At 40.7% G+C, this 13845-nt stretch overlaps 1 protein-coding gene across 1 annotated transcript in view; it reads left to right on the plus strand.

Moving 5' to 3' along the window:
* LOC118851236 (receptor-type tyrosine-protein phosphatase R-like) overlaps window positions 1-5649 on the plus strand; it is a 45480-nt gene extending 39831 nt beyond the window's left edge. Inside the window, exons 2-3 of the mRNA XM_036760730.1 lie at window positions 4184-4488; window positions 5548-5649. Coding sequence (XP_036616625.1) covers window positions 4184-4488; window positions 5548-5649 — 407 coding nt within the window. The remainder of the gene's footprint in view (window positions 1-4183; window positions 4489-5547) is intronic.
* Window positions 5650-13845: the final 8196 nt, after the last annotated feature.

A 13845-nucleotide genomic window follows, 5' to 3' on the forward strand; every position in this document is an offset into this window, starting at 1 on the left:
GATTTATCACCATAATACCAAGACTTCTTTGCTTTTCTTTCCCCTTTTGAACTTTCATCTTTTCTTTTGTGAATTGATAAAATGGGTCATTGATACTTCTTTCTATTTCTTTGTTTCTTTCTCTTTTTCCTTTTCTTCTTCCTTCTTTTTTCCTCCTCCATATCCTCCTCCTCCATGTGCAGGCTGGTTGAAGGAATTGCACATGTTTGGCCTAGAGAAGAGATTTGGTGCATGAGAGGGGGGATTAGATATGATAATTTTCAAATACTTGGAGAACTGTCTTTTAAAGGTTAGATTCTATTTACTCCCACTTGCCTGCTGACAGCAAAATGTGCGAGAATTGCAGAGAGGCCAATTTCAGCTTAATATAAAGACAAATTTACTAACAATTAGAGTTGTCTAAAAGTGGAATAGGCTTGCTTGTTAAATAATGAGCTCTCCTAGAGGAAAGTCACTAAAGTTATTCAAGTGGAGGCTTCAAGCATAATCCTTAAAGTAACTATTTAAAGAGAATTATTTGACAAGGTTTTAAAGAAAGAAAGTGGTTTCAGCACTGTTCATTCAGCACACCATCTATTAAGGTTGTAATTTTTTTTCTATATGTTGAGGGAGATGCAAAGATACATAAGACAGCCTCTGATCCCAATTCAGTCTAATTCAACAAACATTTACTGAGTCCCTACTGCATGCTAGACAAGTGCTAGATGCTGAGGAGGCAGAAAAATAAAAACAAAATAACCCCAGCTCTTAAAAACTTTCCATTGTACTGTGGGGAAACATACATACAGATTAGAAAATGCAACTATATAAATAAATGAAAGTCAATCAAAATAATTTGGAAAGGAACACTAGTAACTGTGTGAAAACAGGAAAGGTCTCTTGAAGGAGATGAAAGTTGAGCTGGTGATTGGTTATTATCCTTTGTTCTCAAAGAGGACCAAAATGACATCACTATGTTGGGATCAAGGTACCGTGTGTCTAACTGTGGTTGATTAGACCAATACAAGTTTGGAAGACTCTACCACATATCAGGCTGGTTGTGTTTGTCCTTCAGTTTTGAAGAGGACCATGGCATCAGGGAAATGATGACATGACTTACAGTTGACTTTGATTTGAGTGAGGGAGAGCTGTACAAAGTCACCAGCCTCACTTTCTCTTCCAGAGCCATCTGGGTCCAGTGGCCATATTCATCAGGACGACTGGAGATGACCCAGGATGCAATGGGAGACCTTGGCCCTTTTGGGCTAAGGCCTTTTCATGTGCTCACATAGAGTGAGGTAATAGGCATTCGGTGAATAGGCCTCTTTAAGAAGTGAGTCAAGGGATGGCCGCTTTAATGAGAAAAAAAGAAAAAAAATCAAGCTGGAAGGGGAAGACTCCCAGGGTTGCTGTTCCAAAGAGAAACAGTTACCATTGACATTCACTCTAATCCAGGAGGGCCCAAAATACAGCCATTAAGTGCAGCTTGGGCAGGAACCTATTGTGGTCTAATCTATGAGGTTCAGAGTGAACTGGATTTAAGGTTTTGTGAAAGAAAGGAAGAAAGAAAGAAAGAAAGAAAGAAAGAAAGCAAGAAAGCAAGAAAGAAAGAAAGAAAGGAAGGAAGGAAGGAAGGAAGGAAGAAAGAAAGAAAGGAAAGAAGGAAGGGAGAGAGGGAGGAAGGGAAGGAGGGAGGAAGGAAGGAAGAGAGACAAAAAGACAGACAGACAGAAACAAAGGAATCTAGCCAGTGAACCCCAAGTTAAGTGGGCAGCTTCTGGCCATCAAAATTTATCTTCCTTTGGAGACAAGAAAGAGAAGGAGAGAGAGAGAGGATATCAGCCATAAATAACCAATATGAACACTTTGAGTGGGGGTATCTTTAAATTTGCACATCTCAGTTCCTTTTGAGCTACTGCAACTCTGCTTTGCTCATAAAACACAGTGCCTTTGTTGCTGCAGGCATGCCATTCTTGACAGCCCTGTGCCAATGTCTCCCATGTCTCAAATGGATTCCAAAGCTCTTCAGAGAGACTAGTGTATCCTTGCATCACTTCTTCTGACATCCATGTGAGCACTTGCCTTGTGTTGAGTTCTCCATAAAATAGCCTTTTGGCATTAGAAACACGTAGCCAGCCCATCAAAATAGCACTCTCTGTAGTAGAGTTTGAATAGTTGGCAGTTTAGTTTGAGAAAGGACCTCAATGTCTAGTACTTTCTCCTGCCAAGTGATATTCAGAATCTTCCTAAGACAATTCAGATGGAAGTGACTCAGTTTCCCGGCATGGCACTAGTAGGCTGTACAGGTTTCATAGGATGTATGATTAAGGGTTCCAAAAGGTGGAGGTGAGAAAAGAGAATATTCTGGGCATGTGGGACACTCCACACGATGGCATGGAGATGAGAGATCAAATGTCATGGATGGGAAACAGTAATTTGGACAGTTTGGCCTGAACATAGATACGATTGAGAATAATGAAAAATCAGTCCAGAGAGATGAATTAATGCCAAACTATGAAGCACTTTAAATAGTTTTTTAAATGCTTATATTTTATGAAGAAAACTTTAAACTTTAAGTAAATTCACCTTTTATTCTAGGAGCAATAGGGACCTACCAAAGTTTCATGGGCAGGGAAGTGACATGGCTAGATATGTGCTTCATGAATATCAATTTGGCAGCTGTGTAGAGATTTATTAGAGAGGAAGCAAGGAGACCACTTAGGAAGCTATTAAAATAATCCTTTTGAGAAGTGATGATGCCCGGAACTGGGGGGTGGCTATGTAAATAGAGGGAAAGAGACAAATGTGAGATATTTGTGGAGAGCTCCTCCTAGATCCTGGAAGATGCCCATGAATGCCATCTCATCATTTCCCACCTAGCCATGTATATCTAGGGGATGCTGATTGGTACCCTCTGATTGGAGAGTGTGGAGGGTGGACAGTGGAGAGCTTCTCCCAGATCCTCCACCCAGCACAGCCACTCTTCCCCACTGGTTGCAGTTCACTGATCTTTGAGCATGCCTCCATGCCGCAGGGTACCCTTCCTTTCTGTTTTAGCTTATTTTTGCGTTGTCTTACTCCATTAGATTGTAAGCTCCTTGAGGGCAAGGCCCTTCTTTTGCCTTTCTTTGTATGCCCAGGACTTAGCGTAGTCTCAGCAGAAGTTCATGGAAATAGGAGATAGACTATCATGTATGAGAAACTGCAAGAAGTCCAATTTTACTGTCCCATAGGATCCATTAAGAGGAATAATAAGAAGTAAACCTGAGAAGTAAGTTGGGCTAGTTTGTTAAGGGTTAAATGACAGAGAAGTTTATATTTTGTTCTAGAGATAATGAGATACTATTAGAGGAATTGAGATCATGGTTGTAATATAACATAACGTGTTAAAGGAGGACTAGTACCTCCGGTGTGAGGGTTTGCTGAGTGCTTTTCAGGGATGCTCATCTACCTTTGGTATCTAACTAGTCATCCAACTCTCGCCGGTGGCTCCAAGAAACTATAGCATATCCAGTGGCCACACCCCAATAAAATCCACCTTGGTAGACAGGCTAAACCAGGTTGAGGGTAACCAACAGGCCTCAAACCCCTCAGTGTGTTAGGGAGATGTCTACCTCAAGCATGTGAAGACCCAGTGGTTTGGGAGGATGAGAACAATTTGTCCCAACAGCCACGAAGGAGGCTGAAGCAGGCACTATGGAACACTTACAGTTTGGCATTAAAGATGCCAAGGTCATCCATTGCATCCCAGGCCATTGCCAGTCATTCTGACTTTTGTCTGGCCATTGGACTTTGAAGACTCTGGAAGAGAGAATAAGGCTGACAACTTTGTGCAACTCTGCCTCACTTCAATCCAATTCATGCAAAAATCAAGCTATCACCCAATGGTGTCATTGGTCCTCTTTGAAATCAAGGACAAACAACAATTTAGAGCAGTACCTGTCTCATAGCAGGTGCTTAGTAAATGTTGTAGAGATAGAACTAACATGACTTATCAACTGATTTTGGACGTAGAAAATTGACCAATCAAGACCCTGATGTTGCTAAGGAGGCTATGCACCTGTATTACATTATGTAAAACAAGAAAAAAATCTTTTAGAAATCATGAGACTTCTTGGGAGGATGCAAGTATTTTATCTGATTGGTCCGTCCATCTATATAAATATGATTTCTGACTCCTGTCTCTCTCCTTTTTTCCCTACAGGATGTTTTTCAGGAGATAGTGACCACCTCTTGGCAATTCATCAGAGGAAGATTGGGAAGCCTGTATTTATCTATCATCACGCGCAAACTATTGAGAAGAGCTTGGACACAAGCCATGAAAAAACATATAAACACAGCTTCCATTCCCCTTCTCATATGCAAACAAGCAAACGACATCCTGGCATAATTGTTAAGTCCACATTTACTAGACCTGCGTACGACCCATCTCTCAATTTGCTAGCGATGACAGGTCAAGATCTAGAAGTGGAAAACCTTCCAATCCCTGAAGCAAATGTGATTATCGTGGTGAGTGGTATTTTTAGTTATCCATGCTATTTTTGTTTTATTTGTTGGGGGAGGGGGAGGAGGATAGTAACACAAAAGAAGGATGAGTTCATTGACATCATGATTCACAAGGTAACTTGGCTAGGTTGTTTTAGGAAGTGACTATATTTATAATGTGTAATAGCTTAGGCTGAGTGATCCTTAAAAGCTCAACCAAGCAGAAGACTGGTCTTGCTCTTAGTTTTAGAAACTCAATGTTCCTAATAGGTTTTGATAACCCTTGAACTCATATTCTAGTCCTGACCTTCCTCTGTCCTATCCAATAAAACATAGATTCTTAACCTTTTTATGTCATAGACTACTTTGGAAGTCTGGTGGGGCCCATGGACCTCTTGTCAGAATGATGATGTTTTTAAAAACAAAATTTCAAAGATTAGTGAAAATAAAGGTGTTTTAAATTCACAGACCTCCCAATCCCCCAAAATTCTGCCTATAGAGACCATAGGAATTCATTGATTCCAGGTTTAAAAAACACACAACTCTGCTGTAGAGGAACTGAGGCTGCAAAGTAATACAGATCCTGAAACCCTCTGGTACATCTTAAGAAGTTTCATTACTAACTCACTCCAGGAGAGCTCAAAGAAGCATGTTTCACAGGGCCACACGATGCACTTCCTTGAATAGGTGTCTGGCAAGAGTTTTAATAATCCTATAGTCTCTGCCACCCCAACATAGTTCTCCTGTATCCTCCTCCTCAAAATTCTTTTCCCCATCCTATACAACCTCTGGCCACAACAGTGGTTTTGAGCTTTTGTCTCTTTTTCTGAATAAGTGACCGTCCCACAGTTTCTTTAGGGGAAATAGATAAACTTGGATAGCTGACTGACTCAATTATTTCTTTGGCAGTAGAAATGTTTATCCAAACGTTTGGTGGTCTGTGGTGGCGGATGCACTAATCATCTTCTGTGGTCATTTTGTGGTTGACATCATTCCTTTAATAACCTCCTGATTGTCACTGGATGTTAACAAAAGGGCAGATATATTGGCCTAATGTCTCAAAGGAAGTTTTTCTTAATAAAGGTGAACATCAAGAGGGACTCTGGGGTAGTAGATAAAAAGTTGGCTTCAGAGGCAAGAAGATTCAAGTTTGAATCTTACCTCTACTACAACCAGTCTGTGTGACCTCGGGCAAGTCACTTAACCTTGCTATGCTTCAGACAACTCTCCAAGACTCTAAGTAATAATTACTAAATCGAAATAATTACTGATCTGTGTCATCAGACTCTCACTAGAAACTTCTTGAACCTTATGTCTGTACAAAATTTTTAAGTTCTAAAACTTTCTTGGATTCAGAGTATGTCATGATGGGTTGCCCATCATTGTACAGCATTCTTGGATTCAGGGTATCCCATGATGGTTGCTCATCACTGTTACACCCAGAGAAGGTCTGGATGACTACAGTCTGAATTCTTTATGCTGCCTTTCTGTTCCCTTGTTGCTCTTAGTGTAAGAATTCAAGGTTTCATCAGCTTGGGCACCTCCTCCACTGACACAATATGTAGCCCTTCCACACCTTAGGGGGTAGTCTTTGATAGACAAGCTTCTCTGACTTTGCTAAGCTGCTCCTCTGACAACAGATACACAATATATCTCTGAGCCTATATGCCAATCATTCCAGTTTAGAAGAACCTGTCAGCCTTTTTTTTTAAATTAAATTTCTGTTAGCAGAGCTTTCAATGATCCATACTTGACAGAAAATGTACATTTGAAGACTGACATTTGTCAAGTTGCCCTATTTCCTTCCTAAACAACCCTTCTTGACTTATAAAACTAAAACTGGAAGGTTATACTTAACCATTTTGTGACTAACAAAGGTCTGGTCTGGGACTGTCACACCTTATGGGTAACTAATAATCATGACTGAGACAAGTATATTGACAGAAGAGGCCAACATGCTTCAGAAATAGCATGTTGGAGCCATTACTGCCCATGAAAACCCATTTATATGGTGGTTATGTGATGACAAAGTTAAAATTAAACTCCTAATCAACTACATATAATTAAATCTTTTTGAGGGGAGCACCTAGGTTGTGCAGTAGATAGAGTGCCAGGCCTAGAGTTGGGAAGACCTGAGTTCGAATCCAGACTCAGGCACTTACTAGCTATGTGACCCTGGGCAAATCACTTAATCTCTGCTTGCCTTAATGCACTAGAGAAGGAAATAGCAAACCACTATAGTATTTTTGCCAAGAAAACCCCATGGATATTACAGTCCACAGAGGTCACAAAGAGTCACATACAACTGAACAGTAACAACAACAAATCACAAAAGCAAATGCCCTTGGGTTCAGTGCTTCCACGGGGCAGGGAGTGTTACATAAACCTCATCCTGCCAATTCAATTTGTCCTTCCCAGTGGGCATCATCAAACATTATATAAAGATTCTTGCCAGTAAATAGAAAGGTTTTTCCTAGAAAGGGATTACTTGTATTATATTCACAGAGATTCATTTTGTAATTGGGAGAAAAGTGAATGAGTTTCAAGGACAAAACTTAATAATTTTGAACATTTAGTTGAAAGAATACTTATCTCTTGACTGGTACTATTGATAAAGAAACTGATATTGGACTTCTTGCACAAATACAATATGTAGGGGGAATGTGGATGGGTGGTCTCAAGGTCAGTGCTATTACTGAAGACAAAAACCAAGCTTTAGTTAAACATGGATTAGCATTTGAATTGCCTTTCCAGCTGGATCTCTGAGCCCATTCCTCAAGCTAGAGAAGCAGAACGGCAGGGAGGCAAAAGCTCCTAAAGGTTTGAAGGAAGAGGAAAGGGTAAGCAGCTGTAGGGGTAGGGACGTGTAGAAGAGGAAACACATCCTAATGTATTTTTATATTGGGACTGATCAGAGCTGTAACTAGGGTGGGGTGGCTAGAGCTTTGTATTAAGGCAGCAAGATTTTAGAGGACTTTGACAGCACTTGCTTTCTTTCTTCAGGATAGAATCAACTGAACTTAGCAAACAATGAATAACAGCTCACATTTGTACAGCATGCTATGTTTTTCCAAATATGTTCTTATTTGATGCTCACAAGAATCCAGAAAGTACGTGCTATTATTATCACAATTTTATAGATGAGGAAACTGAGGCTAAAATGTTAAGTGACTTGCCCAAGGTGACACAGCCAGTAAGTCTCTGAGACAAGTTTTGAACTAAGATCTTTGGACGCCGGAGCCATTGCCAGGCATCTTGACTTAAGTCTTGCCACTGACTCTGAGCGTTCTGGAGGAGAGGATGAAGCTGATGGCTTTGCATAGCTCTGCCTCACTTTAATCCAATTCATTTGCAAGTCAAGAAATCACCTTCCTGATGTCATTGGTACTCTTCGAGAATGAAGGAGAATAATAATCTTGACTCCAAATTCAGCTCCCTATCCACTGTGCCGCCTTGCTGGTTAGCAAAAATTATCAGTTCAAATGGGAAGCTACCAGATGACGTTCTTCCTTCTCCCAGTGGCTTTTCCCCAGACATTACTGGACCTTGCTCTTTATGCCCTCCCATCTCCCCATCCCTGTAGGTCTACTTAGCAATAATGTCACAGTGTTATGGAAGGGCATATTTCTTTCCTCCATAATGGAAAAGGATCTGGGGATCCCTTCCCTCTCTATCCAGCTCAAATGCATTTGTCTTAAAATTGTTATTAGTTCCTGTTTTATGCTGTTGGTCTCAGGCACAAAAATGACTATTTAATGGGTCTGTGACTAATTGTGTGTTAAAGACTATGTGAGATAAATGTTCTGTCTGGTTTCAACTCCAAGGAACAAGATGACCTTCCCAGGCTAAGCTCAGCATCTTTAATTTCCTCACCAAGCTGCTCACTCAAACCTTGACTTGACACCTCCTCCCTCAGGCTTCTGCTCCCACTGATTGGAGGGCTCGGGTTGGGCATGCCAAGCTCCTCTCAATGCTTTTCTTTGTAAAGGGCAGAAACTGGATGTTTTGGCCCACTGCACTCTGCTTTGCTCTGCCTGGTTTCAACTGTGTAGAATAAGAACTCCCTGGATCTCTAACCACCTGTTCCATTTTCCTGTTCCTTTTGTGTTATCCTCCCATTTGATGGTGAGCTTCTTGAGGGCAAAGACTGTCTTTCTTTTTTATTACTTGTATCTCCAGAGCTTAGCACAGTGCCTGGCACATAGTAAGTGCTTAATGAAGGTTTATTGGATTGGATGGATTCATCGATTGCTTACTATGTACCAGACATTGTGTTAAGCCCTGGGAACACAAATACAAGCAGAAAGAAAGACAGTCTGTGTCCTTAAGGAGCTGACATTCTTATGGGGAAAGACAACACATAAATGGAAGCTGGTGGGGTGGTAAGGTAAGAGTGGGAGGGGAGTAGGGTGGGAGAAAGTACCTAGCTCAGGGAAGTCTGAGATTACAGGCTTGGGTGCCCTTCTTGCATGGAGATTCTGGGAGGGCCATACAATCAGAGGGAGGTGTCACAGAGGCAGGGGTACTTCTGATATATGAGGTGGTTTCTGGGGCATAGTGGAGAAGTCTAGAAGGAAGTTGGATGAGAAATGATGAGAAATATGGATATATGTATGGATAGATACATACATATGTAGTAGAAGCAATAAGAATAATCAGAGTTCAAATCTTGCCTCAGATGCTACCTGTTTGCCCTTTGCCAAGTCACCTAACTTAGTCTGCCTCAGTTTTTTTCATACATAAAGTGGGGATAATAATAATGCTTAACTTCCAAGGTCATTGTGAGGCTTAAATGAGATGATGTTTTCAAAGCATTTTGCAATCCTTAAAGCACTTATATAAGTGCTATCTATTTTTATGAAACATTTATTTTGCATCAAGCACCATTATCTGGAGATAAAAGCAAAACAACTCCTGACCTCATCCTAATGGGGGAGATAACTCATAAAGGTGAGCCATAAAAAGTGGATGGAGACATGTTCAGACAAAGTGGGGAGATGACTGGGAAGTGGTGTGGAGGCCTGGTTCCAGGCAAGAAAAGGTGAAAGGTCACCTATCAAAGCCCATTGTCCCAGAGGCAGAATTCCACTTATATAGATGTGAGGATGAGGCCACATGGTGTATACACATATGGCCAGAAAGTATTCTGGAGGCCTGGTTGGGGGCAGGATAAGGCAAAAACCAACCTATCAGTACCTAGCCTACAGTTATGGCTCTTTGGGAATTAGGTAATAGCACTGAAGGAATCTGTTTTGACTCTATCCTGCAGTTAATTATCCCACTTCCTGCAACTTTTGTCTTGAAGTCCTAGTATTGAGTCTAATTTGCAGATGCAGCAGACTCCCAGCCACTGACATAATTTGAAGTACCTGGAAAGTCCTGCCTGTCCTCCTATATCTCCTCCCTGGAATGCCACAACCAGGGAGACAACATGATGTAGTGAACTTGGAATTCACTATGACATGGATTTGAATTTCACCCCTTACACTTCTCATGTGACCATGTGCTACTCATTTAATTTCTCTGATCATTGGTCTAGGGCAGCATATGTAAGATGAGGATACTAATGACTGTAGTAACTAGCTCTTAAGGCTACTATAAGGATCGAGTGAAGTGATGCATCTAAAACACTGCAAAGGGACATGTGTTAGCATGTAAGCTCCTTAGGACAGGTGTTGTCTTTCTGCCTATATTTGGATTCCCAGCACTTAGCATGGTGCTTGTGTAATGGCAAGCAGGGTGGGACTTTTTGCTGTTTTTTATTTTGGAATGCTTCTTAGCACTGAGGCAATCAAGTGTCTTTGATTGAGTTTTGCCTTTCTTTCAATCAAGAATCTTTGATTGAATCAAGTCTTTGATTGAATCGGGAGTCTTTGATGACCTGCTTAAGTCATGGGAAGGTCTAGGTCACATAGGTTTGAGTCACATGGTTGTGACACCCTCTGACCCTGAAGAAGTACTTGCATATATACTTTGAGGATAGCATTTTGTTTGGGACACACTGATTGGAAGAGAGTTGGTGTGAAGACTCTGGATAGCTATTAAGGAGCCTTCTGGCTTTGAAAACCCAGATATTGGTGCTTCTTTCTCTGGTAACTATGTATGTATAGCATTGGACAGACAGTTAGAAGCCTGTCTGTTGATTTTTTTGCTCTGTTTATATAATAATTTTGCTCTGTTTATATAATTATATAATTTCTGCTTGTAATTTCTGTTTGTTTTCTCTGAAGTTCAGGGTGCTGACTTTTACCCCTAAACTAAATGAATGATATATGTATGTTTAATTAAAGTGAGATTGTAAACCCCTTAAAGTTGCTTTCCTTAGAAAATCACATCGAAGAACCTTTGCTAGTAGCCCAACTGTGTGCTGATGTTATTGGTCTTATGCAGCCACAATAGCGGCAAGTAGCATTGTTGTTACAGCCTGACGCATGGAAAGTGCTTAATAAAAGTTTGTTGACTTCTTAACTTTGTGGCATGATTTCCTCTCAACAACCGGCTGAATTATCAACTCATAGAGTTTGTATTCTTCGGAGATGTCTCCTACTTCATTCAACTCCTGAGACTAGAGATCATGCCTTGGTTTTTTTTTGTTTTGTTTTTTTAAAGGGCTTTGTAAAAGAGGTGACTATTTCTTTGTCCAGTCAAGGGTTGTAAAAGGTTAACAAAGTCAAGACTCACCTTTGAAGTTTGATGCCTGACATCTAACTGCCAAGGTTTTATCAGTTATGCTGGGGAGAAGTCAATTGGTCTGTCAACCCCAATACATGTAAATATATAAAGAAAATATAAATATGTAAATATATAAAGGAAAATAAGGAAATGTAATTTTTTTTGGGAGAGAAGGCACTGGAAGTTTAGGGTAAATGAAGAAAGGTTTGGGGTAGAAAGTACTGTTCAAGATAAGCCTTAAAAGAAAGGATCTATGAAGCAGGTGAGGGGGCAGAGCATTCTGGGTAGGGAAGATGGCCAGTGAAAAGGCTGAAAGACAGGAAATAGAATGCCATGTATGAGGAACAGTAATATCAGTTTGGCTAGGCTATAGGCTGTGGGAAGGAGGTACTGTATCCCTAAGATAGAAAAAGAGAGGAGGGAGGTTTTAAAGGACTTGAAAAGCCAAAATAGCCTTAGCAATTTATTCTAGAGGAAATGGGGATATTGTGGTTTATTGAGCAGGATCAGATCTGAACTTAAGGAAAATAATTTTGGCAGCTGTATGGAGAATGGATAGGAGCAGGAAGGAACTTGAGTGGGGAAGACTAATTAGACACCATTTTAATAGCCCAGGTGGTGGCTCTGTTAGTAGTGAGGAGATAGGTGGGTGGATGGATAGATGGATAAAGCATTTATTAAGTACTTACTATGTGCAAAATACTCTGCTAAGCACTGGGAATACAAATAGAAAATTAAGACAGTCCTTGCTCTCCAGAAGTTTGCATTCTAAGGGAGGAGACCACATATATGGAAGGTTTCAGCAGAATCTCAGAAAAGTCCCATGATCTTCATGGTGCAGCAGCAAAGCAGATGGTAATGCCTCTTCTTTAATGTCATTTCTACTGATAAAATAATATCAGTTTCTAATTTTGATTCATTTGACAGTGCCAAGGACGTGGGTGGTAAGAACTTTGTTGTGGTTGTAGCACCAACGGGAGCAATTGCCAGGCTGGATTTTCATAGAATTTGCTTTCCTGTATCATGGCTAAGGGCACTGGGTTGGAAGCATTGCTATTCCCGAGGCTCCTGGGCTATCTCCATCAGGATCTGAGGGAATATTGTGCTCAAAGAAGTGGTGGTGGTGGATTGACTTGCCTGACATATGCTGCCTTCTGTCTCTCCCTCAGGGTGTCCTGCTCTTTCGGCCAGGCTGGCCTGCTTGCCCTTTGTGTGGCCTCTAGCCAGCAGTTGGTGAGAATAGCTGATCCTCCTCTATATAGGAAAGGGATATTGGCAAGGTGGAAGTGAGCTCTTTGAAGATGATTTCTACTTCTATATATCAAGTCCTAAATTCTCTCAAGTTATAGTCATACATCACCACCACATACTATAGGCATCTCAAATACAACACACCCAAAGTAAAACTCATTTCCCTTTGCCACAAACCTTCCCCTCTTCTGAACTTCCTATTACTGTTAAAAGGTACGACCATTCTTTCACTTACACATCTTGACTCCTAACTTTTACTCACTCCACCTATCCAATATATTCCTAAATCTTGTTGCTATGAACTTTAGCAAATCACCTATATGTGCCCCCATACTTCTCTTCACTCAAACAGGCACAGCCCTAGTTAAGGATTTTTTCACATCTTGCCTAGACTATTGCAATCACCTTCTAATTGTTCTCTCTGCCTCAAGTCTCTCCCCCATCCAATCCCTAATATACTTGGCTGCCAGAGTGATTTTTCTAAAGAGTAAGTCTGACCATGTCATCCTCCACCCTGTTAAATGAGCACCAATGGCTCCAAGATCATATATAAACTCTTTAGTTTGTCATTTAAAGGTTTCATCACCTGAACCTTTCCTACCTTTCCAGCTTTCTTACACATTATTCCCCTTCATATGTTCTAAGATTCATCTCCGCTGCCCTGTTTTCAGAACAATGTTTTATCTCTCATCTTTGTGTCTTTGCACTGGCTTTTCCCTGTTTGGAATGCTTCAGTCTCTCACCTCTACCTTAGTTTCTCAGACTTCCTTCAAGACTCAACTCAAAACTCTACCTTCTTCAGGAGGCCTTTTCCAGTCCCACCAGTTGGTAGTGTCTTCCTTTCTCAGACCATCTTCCCTCTACTCTGTAGATATATTGTATATAGTACTATAGCCCTCATTAGAATATAAGCTCCTTAAGGGTAAGGTCATTTTTTGCCTTTCTTTGTATTTTTGTGCTTAGCACAACACCTGGTACACAGTAAGCTTTTAATAAATGCGTGTTGGCTCACTGACTGACCCATGGTTCTGTTTTGGATGTCTTGAGTTTGAGATATCTCCACCACATCCAATTTGAAATATCCTAGAACACCCAGTTTAAAATGTAGAATAGACAGATGGTTATATGTAGTTTGGGAGAGTAATTGGGGCTAGATATATAATAAAACCCATGGGAGTTGATGAAGTCATAAACTGAGAGAGTATAGAAAGGGAGTAGGAGAGTTGGAGTATAGCCACAGTCAAGGAGCATATTATACATTATGATCCAGTAAAGGAGACAGTAGTCAGACAGGTAAGAAGAAAACTAGGAGAGAGCAGTGTCATGAAAACTCAGAGAAGATACAATAGCCAGAAAAGTGATGATCAATTGTGGGAATACTGCAGACAAATCAAAAAGGATGAGGACTGAAGAAATGCCGTTACATTTGACAATTAACTTGGAGAGGTTTTGGTTTGA

Source organism: Trichosurus vulpecula, chromosome 5 (assembly GCF_011100635.1).
Source record: "Trichosurus vulpecula isolate mTriVul1 chromosome 5, mTriVul1.pri, whole genome shotgun sequence".
Lineage (NCBI taxonomy): Eukaryota > Metazoa > Chordata > Mammalia > Diprotodontia > Phalangeridae > Trichosurus > Trichosurus vulpecula.